The sequence below is a fragment of the Myotis yumanensis genome, unplaced genomic scaffold, assembly GCF_028538775.1.
Source record: "Myotis yumanensis isolate MYYU_CA2020_CCGP unplaced genomic scaffold, mMyoYum1.0.hap1 SCAF_17, whole genome shotgun sequence".
NCBI lineage: Eukaryota > Metazoa > Chordata > Mammalia > Chiroptera > Vespertilionidae > Myotis > Myotis yumanensis.
This window is the reverse complement of record NW_027223768.1, coordinates 12453535-12471328: the sequence shown is the minus strand read 5'-3', so window position 1 is coordinate 12471328 and position 17794 is coordinate 12453535. Positions and strand designations below refer to the sequence as shown.

Below are 17794 nucleotides of genomic sequence, written 5' to 3'. Positions count from 1 at the left end.
GTGGGAGAAAATGCGGGCCAGGAGCTGAAGGAGGCGAGGCTGGCGATGATGCGGGCCTGGACTGGGAAGATGCTGGTCAGAGTGGGCAGGACGGTACAGATCTGAGAGAAACCTGCAGGAAGAATGCCCAGGGCGCCAATCCTGAGCTGCGGGGGCCCGAGGGAGAGAAAGGGGCACAACCACCTGGAATTAGCAGCTGGGATACCTGCAGCACGGTGGTGCCTGCCCAGCGCAGGGAGGGGAGACACTGGCCTGGGAAGGAGGGTGCGGAACAAGCTGCCTGGCGGGGCATTTCTAGGTGGAAACGATCTGCTTTGTGATTAGTCTTAGCTGGTCCCGCCCCTGGCAGGGGGACCTGCAGGGGAGAGTGTGCAGACACTGGCTCTCCCCGTGGTCACTGCCTCCCTGAGTGGCTCCCAGCACACGTGCTTTGTGGTCAGGCTGGGATCCTGGCAGGAGGCCTGGTTCCAGCAGCCTTTCCCAGCCAGGCTCAGCCATCTAGTGAGGAGAGCAGCAGACTGGGATTTTGGAAGCTGGCTGCCCCAGGGAACTCACAGAGGAAGGCGACACACTCCTTGTGCTGGAGGAATTCCCTTTCCAGGCGAGGAGTCAGGCTGTAATAGAAGGCAGTGAAGGGAGGCCGGGACCTCTCCTCTCGCAGATTGGGCAGCCTCTTATTTGTCTCCCTCAATGCGTGTAGTTCCTTGGGGCCGGAGATTTGTCTTGGCATTGAGGGGAAAGCAGAGTTTTACTTGAAATATGCCTTTTGGGGTATTGATTATTTTAAGCTGGTTATTTTTAAAAAATATATTTTTATTGATTTCAGAGAGGGAGGGAGAGATAGAAACATCAATGATGAGAGAGAATCATTGATTGGCTGCCTCCTGCACCTCCCACACTGGGGATCGAGCCCGCAACCCGGGCATGTGCCCTGAGTGGGAATTGAATCGTGACGCTCATAGATCTACGCTCAACCATTGAGCCATGCTAGTCTGGCTAAGCTGGTTATTTTTAAGAAAAGAAAGGCTCAGGGAAAATCATTAAGGGAGCTTTCATCATAGATCAGTGGTTCTCAACCTTCCTAATGCTGCGACCCTTTAATACAGTTCCTCATGTTGTGGTGACCCCCAACCATAAAATTATTTTCGTTGCTACTTCATAACTGTAATTTTGCTACTGTTATGAATCGTAATGTAAATATCTGATATGCTATATGTGTTTTCCGATGGTCGCGACCCACAGGTTGAGAACCGCTGTCATAGATAACTATGGTTTAATATGGACTAGGGCAGGGGTGGGCAAACTTTTTGACTCGAGGGCCACAATGGGTTCTTAAACTGGACCGAAGGGCCGGAACAAAAGCATGGATGGAGTGTTTGTGTGAACTAATATAAATTCAAAGTAAACATCATTACATAAAAGGGTACGGTCTTTTTTTTTTTTAGTTTTATTCATTTCAAACGGGCCAGATCCGGCCCGCAGGCCGTAGTTTGCCCACGGCTGGACTAGAGTGTAATAGACACGGAGGAACCTGGCAAGGCCTGTTTGATCAGTCTTCTCTGTGTTCCTTGTTAAAGATGGCCCAGCAAACATTTGTTTACCAAACATTTACTTTTCCATCTCCGTGTGTATTGCCTTTCTGCCCTTTGAAGTTTTAAACCACCACCTCCCCCTTCTCCTTAGCTCAAGATGGCATATAAGCCTCAACTGCTCCATCTGTCTCATATTCTTAGGGAACCCCCGTATGTCTGTACATAATAAATTTGGTTATTTTCTCCCGTTGATCTGTCTCATGCCGAGATCGCACACTGGCATGTGGTAGGTTGAGGACCAGAATCCAGGCTTGCTAAGACCAGGGGAAGAAGACTCTGTGGTGTGGTGAGAATCCAGAAGAGAGATGACTTCAGGAGGCATGCATGGGTGCAGTCCACTGTTGGCAGTGCTGTGGCCCAAGGACTTTGAGGGTGGCGACCAGGTTATTGGGTTTGCTAATATGGCACGGACTTGTGTGACGCTGGGAAAGCAATCTTCACCGTGGGGAGGAGAAAGCTGCCGGACTGCAAGGAGTTGAGGAGGTTTAGTAGTGAGGAAAGGAGGACAGGGTGAGCTAGCATTTCGGAAGCAACCTCTGCTGCCCAGTTGGTATTACTTTTTATACTTTACCCATCTTTCACATTTGGGTTTCTTCCTCTGCCAGTTCATCTCTTTATGGGCTAGATTTATAATGTTCCCGGATCCTTGTCTTTGTTTTACATTCTTACCAGTGACTCCACAGGTCATGTTTCTTATTTTATTTTTTTAAAATATTTTTATTGATTTTTAGAGAGAGAGAAGAAGGGAGAGGGAGAGAAACATCTATGTAAGAGTAAAACATTAATTGGCTGCCTCCTGTGTGCCCCCTCATGGGGATTGAGATGCAACCTGGGCATGTGCCCTGACTGGGAATAGAACCGTGACCTCCTGGTTCATAGGTCCACGCTCAACCACTGAGCCACACCAGCCAGGCCACAGGTCATGTTTAATGATAATGTTGCAACTAAGTCGCTGTAAGGATAAAATATGAATCTGGCGACAGGAACACTTCTCTCTGCTTCGATTGCGGCCTCAGTAGAGAGAAGTGGGGCGAGGGCCAGGATTACCTGTTCATACAGGCGCTCGAATTTATTGGAACCCAGTTCCCAGCCAGTGCAGACTTGCTTTTCCCTCCCAGAGTTTTCTGTCTTGACTGTGGTCATCCAAGAATGTGCTTGGTGATGACTGGGGAGACTTAGGAGATTAGGGAGAGCAGAGAAACAAAGCATGATTTATCGCAGCAGCTGCGCAGGTGTGGTCCTCTCCATCTCTGTTCCAATTCCCAACACACCTCTCACCAGGTTCATGGCCAGTACAATAGGGTCATTGTGAGGTGGGCGTGGGAGGTGAGTCACCAGGTCTTCCCGAGGTGAGGTGGGCGGGAGAGATCTTCTCAGCCATCACCGGAGCTGGGCCTAGAACTGTTGGTGCAATGCCCAGCTTCATGATCCTTTATACATTTGCATGACTGTATATTTTATTTATAAATTCTCTATTTGCTTCTTTTTCTCTCTTCAACTACTCCTGTTCTTGTTTTATGTATCGTATTCCTTGTTTTATTTACCGGAACATTTTAAAGCAGTGGTTCTCAACCTTCTGGCCCTTTAAATACAGTTCCTCATGTTGTGACCCAACCATAGAATTATTTTCGTTGCTACTTCATAACTGTAATGTTACTACTGTTATGAATCATAATGTAAATACCTGATATGCAGGATGGTCTTAGGCGACTCCTGTGAAAAGGTCGTTTGACCGCCAAAGGGGTCACGACCCACAGGTTGAGAACCGCTGTTTTAAAGATACATTAAAGTCCATTGCAAATTGCTCTTTCTTGTTACCTGGGTGCAAAGTCTCTCATCTGTTGCACATACTGATGGTCCCTCATGTGCAGTGTAATGTTTGTCTGTGAGCCCATTTTATTTTAAAATTCATCTTGAAAGAATTACAGATGTCTGCTTCGTTTTTGTTTTCTCCCCCATTGCCTGCCTCCTCCCCGCCCCTGCCCCTCCTAAGCCTTTGCCACACTGTTGTCTGTGTCCATGGGCTTATTCATTCAGTCCTCCCTCCCCCCACTGAGAAAGTAAGCTCAGTGAAGGCGGGGGCTTGTCTGTCTTGCTGACTGTATCCCGAGCCTCTGTCAATGCCTGTAGTGGGGGTAGATATTTAATGAGTGAATGATGACAAGTGACATCTCTCCATCAATCTGAGTAATTTAGAGATGGTTCTGGATGGTATCATTAGTCATAAGAATAAACCCAAGATGCATTTTTACTATTTACTGTGCTGTTTCCAGTAACTGCTTTAATCAATTCAATTTACATTCCTCCCACCCTTCTCCCTCCCTTACACAAACTTACTGACTCTCCAGTGTGTGTTTAAAAAAAATGTTTTATTGCTACCAGCAGGAATGGCCTGCATGGGGTGGCAGGTACGCTGGGCTCAGGGTGTGTGTGGTCTGTGAGAAAAGGATGATTGGGAAGCTTGAAGGAAAGGGGCTGGGACTGGAGGCCAGCTCCAAGGGTTCTTCAGACAAACTTCTGGGAACGCTTAAAGGTATCATGGCAAGCTAACGCCAAGCCGCCGACAAGATTAAGAAATTCTTGGAAATCTAGCTGCCCATCAGAGTTGAGGTCCAATTTCTTCATCATGCGGTCAAGGACACCGGGGTCCTTCTGGTTCTGCAGAGGCAATAATAACAATAATGTTCATAGTATCTCTATATTGTTCTTTCTAAAATGCTTTCAAATATGTTGCCAACATTTTATTCTTGCAAGAGTAGGGGCTCTAGTGTCCCAACTACCCAGACACAGAACCAGAGGTAAAGTGACCTGGCTAACAGGAAGACCTAAGACTTGAACCCAGGTTTTCTGGCTCCTAGTCTAGGGGACTTTATGTGACAATTAAGGGTTATTCAATTTTATAAAAACAGTAGAACACTTTTTTCCCCCTAAGTGTTCCATGCAACTCCAATATACAAACTCTATAAAAGTCGAGTGATTTGAAGTGAAAATGGGATGCCCTGTCTATCAGCCTTATCTCCCACTCATCCAAACCCTCAACACATGCACACACTTATAGCCACTGGTTCTATATGGCTACTTAAATGAACTACATTAGAAAGTCAACAGGCACATGTGGCCAGTGGCTACTATATCAGATAGTGCAGATATATAACTTCTTTTAAAAAAAATCATTTGAGAAGGTTCCATTGGACAGGACTGCCCTAGAGGCTTTGGGGTAGAGGAATAAAATTAGAAATCTTTCCCATTAGGCCATTTACCATTTTGTAAGCTCTTTTCCCTAAATGGTAGGGAAGCTCTCCCTATGTCAGGTAATTTGATAACTTTGATCTTGAAAACACATCTTATTCAAAGAAAAAGAGAGAGGAGATCCTTTACTAGTCATTCTGAGCTCACTCTGAGGCCTAAGAGCTCAGCCTAGGCTGCTATGTGGACCTCCAGCTTGGAGTGAATGAAGGAGACAGGAGTGTGGGGTCGGGGTTAGCTGCTGGCCAGTCTGCTTCCTTCCTGGCCACTCTGCAGGCTTGTTTCCTGCTCTGGGTAGCTTGGGGGGTGAGGGCTGGGACCAGTACCTTTGTGAAGGCAGCCAGTTCCGTGTTCATGAAGGTTAGGAACTCCGTCTTGGAGAGTGTGAAGCTGTTACTGTCCTTTCCAGCGTACCTCTGGAAAACAGCAATCAGAGACTCGATGCACCGCTCGGTCTCTGTAGGGCTGGACATTTTTGCCTTGGGAGGAAAAAAAAAACAAAAAACTCAGAGCTCAGACAAGGGCAACGTATCAAAGACCGGAAGCTAGAGAACACTCCAGAGAATCTCATCTCTTCATTTTGGGTCAGAGCAGTTCCTAAAGGACTGGGTCATTTTTTTAGGGGGCCGAGGGACTAAGACAAGCACAGAAAGTCACATCCTGTGAGCTTCCCTCCCACATCGCATCATGATTATTCCAGGAGAAATACAGTGAGAGGAAGTATGGAGCATGTGGCTAAGTTTGAAAGCAGTAGGCTGCCAAGATGAGAGTAAGGGTGACAGGGTCTACTGGTATTTTTGGAACACGTGGGTAAATATATGTATAACTATACATCTACAAATTCATGTGCATATCAAGCATTGTGTACAGATTTAAAAATGTCCTGTTTTCCAGGGTATCGAGAGTCTACTAGCATGAATGAAATGGCAGTTCTTTGTAAAGCAATACTGAGTTCCTGGGTCTCATGCATTTCTAGATGAAAACTAAAAGCTATTACTGTGTATGGGGTGAGAGATCTGGGAATTTTTTTGATGTTCAAAAGCATCTTTCATATTTTATTTTATTTATTATTATTATTTTTAATCCTTACCTGAGGACATGCTTAGAGAGAGGAAGGTGGGAGGGAAGGGAGGGAGAGAGAAGAAGAAACATCGATTGGTTGTCTTCTCTATGTGCCCCCACTGGGGATTGAACCATGTGCCCTGACTGGGAATCCACTGGCATCCTTTTGCACAGGATGATGCTCAACCAACTGAGCCACTCCGGCTGGGCAGCAACCGTGTATTTTACATGTGAGGACATGGAGGCATGAGAAGGGCATAGCAGCGTCATCCCTGGAATCTTGCCCTCCAGATCCTTTTTGCAGTCCTCAGCCTTTGCTCTTTCTACTTGCAGATGTCATGAATTCCCACAGGAATGACTGGTAGGACTTCTCTGGTTACTTCAAACCAGGAAGGTTGGTATGGGGGCTCTCAGATGGCTGCTCACACAGTCCCCATGCCTTCTACAGAGCTGAGCCACGGCTGTGGTTGCACCAGGAGCAGGAGATTCAAAGCCTGTGCTGGGCTCTGCTTCCCTTCAAGAGAAATCTTCAAGTAAATTCTGTCCTGCTGAGTGTGCCCACTCCAGAAGTGAGGAACTGCTGGGCTCCCCCTGGTGGATACGAGCAGCAACTGCAGACTTTCTGGAACCCTTGCGGGCCACACCCTTCCTCTGAGGCTTTATCTGGGGCATTGACAACGGTCTATGTGTGGGTGGTGACTTTTCTTGAGTTGTACTTCCTGGAGCCCGAAGGTGGAGGCTTTCAGGCCCCATAATTAATGAGCTAAAGACTGATCAGAGCCCCGAGGCTGTGTGGCTGAGGGTCTCCCTCCCTCCTTCCTGTAGGCTGTTCCCTTCCCAGTCTCTCTGCTAGTAGGTGCTTTACCAGCCCAGCCAGGTGCCTGCTGCCCACTGTGTCTGGGCGAATCTATGAAGCCCTTCCAGAGGCGGACTCTTTCCCAACGGTCACATTGTTGGAACTTTTTCTTAAGGAGAGAAAAGTGTTGGTAGGTTCAGGGTTTGGGGGAGAAACAAAATAGCACAGCCTAGAAACATGTGTTTGCACATCAGCTTCTCTTATCAGGACTCCTAGTAAAATCACACTGTCTTACTGTGTCAGATGGGAACAAGATTGGCTGGGAACAGGATTGGCTAGGAGGGCGTGCCAGATGGGGCAGAAGGTTCCAGACCAAGGGGCAAGGGCCTTGTGATCTTTTCGTAGGTCCACAGAGGCTTCCTCTGCCCAGTTTCCTTGTGGGATTCAGATTGCTTTGCTTTTCCAGTTTCACAGTGGCTTCTGCTTCCCACCCCCCCCCCCCCCCGACCCCAACCACCCCCCCAACCACCACCCCCCCCCCCCCCCCCCCCGCCGTAATTTAGACTATTTTTGTCCTCTTGAAAACTTGCTATCAGCCACAGGGAGAAACCTCCCTTATCCCCAGAGGTAATTTTCCAGACCAAACGCAAGAAACACAGCGATCGCATTACTGAAATGGAATTGTGAAATCTGTAGAGCTGGAGGGGTGTTGGGAGGCAATGCTCAGGGTGGGGCAGTTGCTGAAAGGGAGGAGAACAGGTCTCCTGCCCGGAGGCCAGCACTCCACACAGCTCACTGCACCTCAGAGTTGTGTTTGGTGGAAACTATGATAATGAAAGAATTTTAACAAGCAAACTAAACACTCAACATTTGAGGAAGAAAAAAAAAGGAATGTGAAGAAGAAGTAACACTTGAAAGCAGACTCCAGTACTGAGGTTCTCATTCTTAACCAACACCCCCCTTTTCCTTCCAAGGACCCCCGGTGGCATCCCCCACCCCCTTCCTCCTCCTGGGGGTGCTGGCTCTGCCTTTCCAAGTTCCCATGTGACTGTCCGTTGCTGCATGGAAAGGAGAAGAGGAAAAGAGTAGGTGGGGACACAGATTGACACACTGGAGCAGGGGGTTGGCCAATGTGCTCTGTAAACGGCCAGATGATAAGTATTTTAGGCCAGTGTGGTCCATAATGGCTCGTCACTCTGCTTTGGTAACGGACCGGCAACCACAGAGACAACTCATAATGAATGGGTGTGGCCCTGCGCCAATGACACTCGATCTGTGGATGCTGGAGTTTGATTTTCATATCCTTTTCACATGTCACAAAGTATTATTCTTCCTTTGATTTCCTTTCAACCATTTAAAAATGCCAAGTCCAGAAACCCCATTTGGTCCCTGGGTGGAAGTTTGCTGACTCCTGAACCAAAGAGGAGGCAGATTTTGGAGGTGGCTTCATTGCAAAGGTAGAGAATTCAAGGTAGGGATGGCAGGAGCTAAGGGGGGACACAGGTGGCGCAGTGAGTGCCTAAAAGAAGGTGGGGGGGGGGGGGGGGCGGGAAGAAAAGGAAGGGAGGGGCTTAGCTGGGCAGGGCTCCTTCCACATTCTTGGCTGAGGTTCTGCTCCAGGGACGGGCTGGCTTCCGTCTCTGTCCTGGCCCTTTGCCTGTAGTTACTGAAACTTGGATTTTCCCAGGGCTCAGACGACTGTTCTGAAATGAGCCCTTCCTGGTCCACAGAGCCCCACCCCAGCCTGTAAAGTGTCTCCGGGATCCGGGGGCGCGGGCTCGCAGCACAAGCAGGACCCCCGCCCCTCCGCGCCTGAGGGACCTGGGGCAGCCGCCGCCCCGCTGGCCATGCAATTCCCACCCCTCAGCCCGAGCCCTCTCTTCCCCCGGAAAACAAAGCCTCTCCGGGGGCCACCCCTGGGCTGTTACTCCAGGTAGAACATTAGGGCTTTTTCCCTTCCGTCCTCTCTTCCCGGTTCCCTCCCACGGATTGCTTTTCCCTGCCACGTCCACCTAGAAACCACAGATCAAGCCCGGTGGAAAGGATGCGGTGGCTTTTCCTTTCGATTTCAGAGGAAGACAAGTAAAAAGTCGGGCTTACCATGTCGGAGCGGAGCGAGGCGCAGAGGCTGTGAGCGGGAAGCGGCGCGGCGAGCTCTGGGCTGGGGCCCCGCGGTCCCTGCCCAGTCCCCCGCCTGTCCCCGCCCCGCAGCGCGGCCTGACTCACTGCGCCCGCCCCTCCTCCGCTCCCCCGCGTGCAGATCGGGACTTGTCCGCCTTACAACTCACAGGAAACCCATCTGAGCCTTAAACCATCTCTCTCTCTCTCTCTCTCTCGCTCTCTCTCTCTCTCTCTCCTTGCCCTGTGCACCTTGAAGCTTTTTTACTTTTTGGAATTAAAAGTTGTACCAGCCATATCCGTGGGTGGAGGAACTCATGCTGCTCATTCAGGCTGGATACCCGGAAAGATGCCGTTTAACATCGTGCAGCGTGGGGTGTGGCCCACATCGTGGAGCTGGAGCTCCCTGGAAGCGGGGAGGCGGGGGGGGGGGGGGGGGGGGGGGGGCACCGAGGACAGTTAACAGCGCGGGGATGTGTGCCGAGTGGAGCACCTTGCTCTTCAACTTCTCTCTAAACTGGGAACAGTTTAACAACAAAACTCCAAACCCCAAACCACCGCAGTTAAGCACGGACGCAGCCTGAAGGCCTGGCTTTGAGTTCCAGCCCTCGCTCCTATTAGAGGAACTGTTGCCTCATTCTGAGCTGTAGTTTTCTCAAGTGTGAAATGGGGATAACAATTAAGGAGATAATAAATACAAAAGGGCTCTTTAAATGGGGAGTGTTATAGAACGTGAATGACTACTTGCGGTATTGCTGTGGATTACACGAAATGTGCTTTGTACACTGTGCTCTGCTGATGTGGGGTGTCATTAACATTATCCCGCTAAGCCAGCGGTTCTCAACCTGTGGGTCGCGACCCCTTTGGGGGGTCGAACGACCCTTTCACAGGGGTCGCCTAAGACCATCGGAAAACACATATATAATTACATATTGTTTTTGTGATTAATCACTATGCTTTAATTATGTTCAATTTGTAACAATGAAATTGGGGTTCACCACAACATGAGGAACTGTATAGAGTCTCTAAGTCCTTCCCTCCGCTCACTTCCCCTTGCCTCTGTCCTCATAGCCGCCCCCATTCATTCCCTCACGTTTGAGATGGCATCTTCAAAGCAGCCAGAGTCCCTGTGCAAGCAGGTGGGGGCTAACTGTTTTAACTATTGGCTTTCCTCCACTGTCTGCCCACATTTATTTATTTTAAAAAAATTTTTATTTATTGATTTGAAAGAGAGAGAGGAAGTGGGGGGTAGAGAGAGACACATCGACTTGTTGATCCACTTACTTACGCATTCATTGGTTACTTCTTGTATGTGTCCTGACTGGGGATCAAACCCGCAACCTAAGTGTAGCTGGACGATGCTCTAACCACTGAGATACCCAGCCAGGGCCACATTTAGTTTTCTTTATGTTCTTCCAGACATCTTTCATGCTGATGGTTGGAAACCAGCAAAGTCCTCCTCATAGCTGTTTTTAGGTCCTCAACTGTTGTTTCAAAGTTGAGAAATTTGCTCTTTCCTAACAAGCCACAGGAAATTATCACATGCACGTTAAATTTCTACTCCAAAAAGGCCACACACTATCAGATCCATGTCCAATCTGTTGTGATCCGAATGTGTCAACAAAATATTCTGAGTGGCTCTGTATTGCTTAATCTTTGTCTAGATTCTTCATCTTGGAAGTCAAGGTCCCTTGTAGTGTAATCCCAGCTGTTTTTTCATTATCTCCCTTCATTCGCTGTTCACTCGGGTCAAGTGGAACTTTTCACTGTTGCCTGTCAGCAGGGTCGACCTTTTAGCCAGTTCTCAATGGAAAGGCCACAATAGTTGTGAAAATATTGAAATTCTTCTCTGCCAGTTGCTGAGTGGCCTCTCTTCTTGCCTAAATCCCGAGTGCCATCCATGTGAAGCTCCAGCCAGCCCTGTCCTTCTCCTGAGCAATGAATTCCCACAGCCAAGTAACGAGGGTTAATGCAGGTGTGGTGAGGGTCTCTTGGACTTGCTGCAGCCATGCAGCCAGGCCACTATTCTGATTGGTCAGTGCTAGGTCATGTTTGAATATCTTCTAGCCTTTAAGAGCCCCACAATTTCCCACCTATTGTTTTTTTATAATCCTCACCCGAGGATATGTTTTTTTTAAACTAAATCTTTGTTGTTGAAAGTATTACATATGTTCCCCTCCCCCCCATTGACCCCTTCTAGCCCCGCTCCTGCCTTACCCCCCCCAGACCTTCACCATGGGTTATGCACTCCCTACCTACCCACCCTCTCCCGCCTTCCCTCTGAGATTCCGCAGTCAGTTCCATGCTTCTATGTCTCTGGATCTATTTTGTTCATCAGTTTATTTTGTTCATTGGATTCTACATATGAGTGGGATCACGTGATACTTGTCTTTCTTCGACTGGCTTATTTCACTTAGCATAATACTCTGTCGCTCCATGCTGTCTCAAAGAGTAAGAGATCGTTCTTTTTTACAGCTGCATAGTATTCCATGGTATAAATATACCACACTAGGCCCTCAGAGCCAGGGCGTTATGACAGTTTTGCAGGTGAGAAAGAGCTAGTTGGATTTGTTTTTAATGAGTGGGAAAGTATTTATTTCACCTATTTATTTCACCAAATAGGCCTCTTTGCACAAAATCAGCTTAAAGATCAGGTATTTGCTCACACACACGGTGTGTATTTACTAAAATGCTATGAATGAATTACTCTTCATTCTTTTTCCTATTTAGCCAGAAGTTGGTTTTTAGGCCCACAGTTGCAGCCCCAAATGTGTGTAACCTCTTCTGTCCCACGGACCTGTGGTGAACATTGGCCACATTTCCCCACTTGAACCACAGACTGTGGGATGGGCGCTTATCACAGTGTTTACACGACAGTCAACAGCGCTCTATGTGGGAACCTCCATTACCCCCCACCCCCATAAAACAAAGCATTGTTGTAGCAGTAACTCCTGCTGTTAGTAAAATAGTGACTTGTATTATGTAATCAACTTTGTGAAGGAAAGAGATCTATTTCTTTAAAATATATTTTTATTGATTTCAGAGAGGAAGGAAGAGGGAAAGATAGAAACATCAATGATGAGAATCATTGGTCGGCTGCTTCCTGCACGCCCCCTCCTGGGGATCAAGCCCACAACCAGGGCATGTGCCCTTGACTGGAATCTCTATCCACTGAGCCAAACCGACTGGGGCAGGGAAGAGATATTTTTAATGGTTCCTTCCAGGTCAGAAATCCTCTGAGCCTGACACCCTCCAGAGGTGTAGTATGCTTGGAGCCTGCCTCTAATCTCTCAAAGTTCAGACTTGAAGCACTGTCGTCACCAGCTAATTTGTAGTTGCAGATTTAAATGTTGCTGAAATGTAGGTGGTTTCCTCTCAGTTGACTGCATGTTGCAAAGAGCCTGCCGAGGTGGCCTGTTCCTGGAACTGGCTTTCATGTCTCTGCACATCCTTTGCCCTGCAGCCCGGCAACAGTTGGGCTTATGTGGAGCATCTGGGCCTTTGGCAGGAAGAGAACAATGTCTAGATTCCACAAGAGAGAATCTCTCCCCTCTCTCCTCCACTGATCGAATGTGGAGGCGACTTCCGTTGTTTTCTGATTTATAAGACCAGACATTCCTGGGACTTTGATCCTCTGGGTTTTTATTATTTCAAGGCTTATGTTACCCAGGCCGCTGAGACGCTCAGTTAAGTGTTTGTTGGGTGAATGGATGATTTTTATGTAGCGGAATCTTGGAGCTGATTCCACTTGAGATAAAGCAGCTGAAGCCCAGAGGGGTTGCAGGACCCGGTGAGGAGCAGGGGCAGGCTGAGCACCAGGTTTCTTGGCTTTACTGCAAATACTGGCTCATCTTGAAATTCAGCAGGGCAGCCCTTTCTTCGTGAGAGCTTTCCTGCCGGCCCTCCTGCCCTCACCCCATCCGGGGGGGGGCTGACCACTGTCTCCACAGTACCCTGCACAGATGTCCTCGACTGTGTCGGGCAGTTATTTATCTACACGTACATCTCTTTTTGCAGAGGCTGCCAGCTCCCTGAAGATAGAGGCCATATCTGACTTTTAAAAAAATCTGCAACCCATAGCACAGTTTTGGCTTCCAGTCTGTAAATCTCCTCTGACAGTAAATTTCAACCTTTCTGTTCTTCCGCTCTATGATCATACCTATCAAATCAAGTGCTTCAACACTTCATAGTAAAGAGTTCGCCTTAGACATTGTAGATATGTCTATATATGCACATTTTAATTTTCTCTCTTTAAGATAATTATTATTATTTAAAAGCAATATAGACTTATTATTTAAAAATTTCCAATATACTGAAGTGAAAAGCAAAAGCTTCTTATCCCCCTCAGACCCACTGGCCTTTGTCATTTGTTTCTTGTGGTGTTTTCAATGGTGGTTTTGATTTACGTACGTGGAGTCACACTGTATACACTCATTCACCACTTGCGTTGTTTTCACGTCATGATCTTTTTTGGACATTTTTTCATATATCAGTGCCTATATTTCCACCTCCTTCTTCTGAATGACTACATAGCATTCTGTAACACAGATAGAAAATCACATATTGTATCTATGTTATAGATATATATTTCTGGGAACACTAACAGTGGGCTTTTTTATTGAAAGACAACTAGATAGTTTCATTTTTTGCCCTAAGAAATATTCTAGAGCCTGGCTGGTGTGGCTCAATGGTTGAGCATCAGCCCAGGAACCAAGAGGCCACGGTTGGATTCCTGGTCAGGGCACATGCTCAAGTGGTGGGCTTAAGCCCAGTGTGGGGGGTGCCGGAGGCTGCCGATTGATGATGTTTCTCTCTCATCGATGTTTCTATTCCTCTATCCCTCTCCCTTCCTTTCTCTTTGAAAATCAATTAAAAACAAATAAACAAACAAACAAAAGAAATGTTCCAGAAATCCTGCACATGCACAGGCATATCTGAGGAGACACTCTTGGAAGTAGAATCAATGGTTTACAGAATATGAGCATTTACAATTTTGACAGATATTGCAAAATTGACCCTCAAAGAGTTAATAGTTTTTTTAATTAAAAGTTCAATTACAATTGTCATTCAATAGTATATTAGTTTTAGGTTAGACACATATCACTTGCAAAGTGATCCCCCCATAAGCCTTGCACCTACCTGACACCACATGTAGTTATTACAACATTATTGACTATATTTCTAAGAGTTGATAGTTTTTGATAGAAAACAAGTCACTTCTTAGGCCTGTGAATCAGCAAGTCTGCTGAGACACAAAACGTTGGTGGACACAAAGGAGTTAAATGCTGTGGTACATTCTTGTGTTTCAGCCTAAATTGGCAGCATCTCTGAAGCCTGTTACCTGGAATGTAGCTTTGGTTTCTGGCTGCCTCCTTCAGCTGCCCTCCCCTTATTTCCCAGCCCAGCCCACAGCTCCCCCCCTCCACATGAGTCTCTCCTCACCTAGTAAAATTTCCCTTCGTTGCTTAGTCACCCCTTGCAAACAAACGCAGCCAAGGCCCAGGAACAGGAATTACCTGTTTCTCAGTACCTCCCACTCTGAAACCCGCTGAGAGTTCCCAGTTATTACTCTGCCTGCCTGAGTGCGGCCTCCCCTTTTGGTTTGGTGGGCGTCGTTTAGAGGAAGAGAGAAAAGCAAATGCTCTTCTAGAGCCAGACGGTGTGACATTTAAGAGAGCAAATTTAAAACACGGAAGAAAGCAGGTTTAAGAGGCTCACAGTGTGGGGATGGGAAGATTATTTAGTCCATAAATATTTATGGAGCTCCTAGCTCCTACCCTGTGTCAGTTCAATGCACCAAGGCACCCCGTGCATGCCTGTGGGGTGTTGGGCATGAATAGGGCCAGGTGCCTGCCTGGGCCTCCTGTTCTGGTCCCACGTGCCAGGAGTAGAGAGGGACCTCTGTGTACTTGGGTCTCTGGATTTTATTTCTTACGGAGATCGACCCTGTCCCTCCCCTCTAGGTCAGGCTAGTCAGTAATAGATCTAGTTGCGGCAGAAAACCATAGTGGTTTTGATGGTCTCAGTGGAAAAAATGACGTTTGCTCCTGTAGGATTTGGGGCCTGGAGCAGGGTAGAAGCTCAGGGCCACTACCCAGGAAGTGACTCAGGGACAAGCAATGTCTGAGTTCTGCTTATCGATCTTCAAGGAGAGCTTGTGGGGATGTCCGAGGGTGGGTCTCTGAGTGGAGCTGCTAAGGGCTCACAGGACAGGACCCAGTTAAAGGCTCACAGGACCCAGCTGGGGGTGTGGTGTGGGTGTGGTGGTGGTGGGGGTAGGGGGGTGGTTGGAGGAGTTTGGGGATGGGAGTGGGGTGAGGGTAGTGTGAAGGGACAGGGCGTAGGGTGGGGTGGTGGGGTTGTAGGGAGTGAGTGGAGTGGGGTGGTGGGGTGGTGATGGAGTGGTGGGGTGGGGTGGTGGGCTGGGGTGGTGAGGTGGTAGGGTGGTGATGGAGTGGTGGGGTGGGGTTGTGCCTGTCTCTGTTAGGCTTTAGGCTCCACTTGACTTATGACCTAGGACACCTCAGTAGCCAGAACTCTGATTGAGAGAGAGAATACCACCTGTTGGCACAGATGTTTGGGGGCTATTAAAATGCCAGGAGGCCTGGCCCCAGAAGCTGCCAGAGGGAAGTGCTGTCATGGTACCTCATTCCCACCCCCACCTTCATTGCACACAATCCCAGAAGGCAGCAGCCCCTGGGACTTCAACTGTGGGGAGGACAGCAGGGGCTGGCGTTGCTGCGGGTGCACACTGATGGTGGGAGGGTGGGGCAGACACTCGTTCATTTCAGGTTTCTCAACTAAGGAAGAACGTGTGGAATTGCAGGAGTTTTATGAGGTCTTAAACCTTCAATATATCAGGAAAACTAATCATCAGCATTTACCATCTGGACCCAATATACCCTTCATCTATCATCTATCTATCTATCTATCTATCTATCTATCTATCTATCTATCTTTGAATCATTTTATAATTTATAAAAGTAAAGACTAGAAATCTTACCATTTACAATAGTATGGATGGATCTAGACTCCTAGAGGGTATTAGGCTAGGTGAAATAAATCGGAGAACGACAAATACCATATGATTCACTTATATGTGGAATCAAAGAACAAAAGAAACAAACAGAACAGAAACAGACACATTGACAGAGAACAGACTGATGGTTGCCAGAGGGAAGGAGTGTGGGGGGTTGGGTGGAAAGGTGAAGGGATTAAGAAGTACAAATTGGTAATTACAAAACAGTCATGGGGAACAGAGTTACATGAATAAATGGCAATAAATATGTACCTGTCAATCATTGCTTTAAATATAAGTGGCTTAAATGCTCCAGTCAAATGGATAAGAAAGAAAGACCCATAAATATGCTGCCTAGAAGAGACCCACCTCAGAACGAAAGATGCACACAGACTGAAAGTGAAGAGATGGAAATGGAAATGGACCCCACTTTCTGCCCTACAACCTCAATTACAGATGAACATGAGAGGGTAGAATCTTCCATCCATTTGAAACTCCATGAAGGAAAACAGGACGTAAACTCACTGTCAGCCCCTGGGCGGGGGCAGTGAAGTGGGGTCCTTTCCCCAGTCCCTGTTGCCTAAAGATGGATCTACTTGGGACATGCAGTCAGTCACCACAAGGTGGCGGACAATCCCCAGGCATGAGGTTCTGAGGCCCACACACCTCCCGGACCTGCTGTAGTGTGGTGAAGACACAGACTCCGTGGAACATCTGGAGGAGGGTGTGATCCCAAATAGGGAGAGAAGTTAGGATTCATTCATTAGGGTAACAACATCTATTGACTGAGTGCTTACAATGGCTAGATGTAGGGAAGGTGGGTGGAGAGTAAGACAGAGACAGTTTGTGGTCCAGTGGAGTTAGCATAGCTGTGTGGTCAGTGAAAAGGGAAAGCTCCCTGCTGTGTCCATAGTTGTGGAACAGATGGCAGGAGACCACCAGGTCATTTCACGGTGTCAAGTCCACTATGGGAGAAGCCTGGTGATCAGAGAGGTCACTGCTGCGGGTGGCTACCCGGTGCCCATTCTGACTCTGCCTGCTGTGCGACCTCAGACAACTTACACAATCTCTCTGAGCCTCAGCAGCAAGATCAGGTGGTCATCACCTCCTGAGTGTGTCACGGGGATACCGTGCTGCTCAAGGAAACTGTATTGTGGTGTCTTTTAAGATCAGCTGAGGAAAAGCCCTGTACAAATCCCAGTTATTACATTTATTACGGAGTTCAGTGGGATTAACCAGGAAGCATTTTTCCATCTGATGAGGCTTCTTTAAATACACTTAGGCCAGTAATTACAGAAATTTGACTTTGCCAAACACCTTCACAATCACTGGTTCACAACTGGGATACAAAGTGGACTCCGAGATCCCTGTTGCATTCTTGCTCAGCTCAGTCAAGCTTTTGTTGATCAGAAAATAGAAAAAACACACCCAGAAAACTCTTGTTCTTTGTGCCTTTCTTGTAAGAAGATAATAAACCCAGTGACTGAAGAATAATTACACTTAACCAACTTTCCTTATGTATCAAGACCTATTTCTGAAACTATGATTGTTAAGGATTTTATTTTAATTTTTTAAAATATATTTTTATTGATTTCAGAAAGGAAGGGAGAGGGAGATAGAGATAGAAATGTCAATGATGAGAGAGAATAGAATCATTCTATTTTTCTTCTTAAGTGTTAAGTCCTTAAGAAGAAGAATAGAATTTGATCTCCATGCTCAATTAGCTTACAATATAAATGAGGAGACCAGACATCCCTACAAAACAATGGGAGAATATGCAGATGAGGGATGAAGGTCTCATCACAAAAAAGATAGAATTCTTCCATAGGTGCCTGCAGGCACATGCTGCCTGAAGGGGCAATTAGGGTCACAAAGACTTTAAGGCTGTTCTGGAAACCTCAGTAATTGATTATTGATTGGGTCATCAATGATGGCAACTCCTGGCCGGAGTCACATTGACCT

The 17794-nt window shown here is 47.3% G+C and overlaps 1 protein-coding gene across 1 annotated transcript; it reads right to left on the bottom strand.

The window, feature by feature from the left end:
* Positions 1 to 3942: 3942 nt before the first annotated feature.
* S100A11 (S100 calcium binding protein A11) lies at positions 3943 to 8890 on the bottom strand. The gene is made up of 3 exons (XM_070396464.1): positions 8797 to 8890; positions 5165 to 5317; positions 3943 to 4250 (listed from the first exon to the last, which is right to left on the bottom strand). Exons 1-3 carry the CDS (start codon positions 8797 to 8799, stop codon positions 4098 to 4100), a joined length of 309 nt encoding a protein of 102 aa, XP_070252565.1. The 5' UTR covers positions 8800 to 8890; the 3' UTR covers positions 3943 to 4097.
* Between the last annotated feature and the right edge of the window lie 8904 nt (positions 8891 to 17794).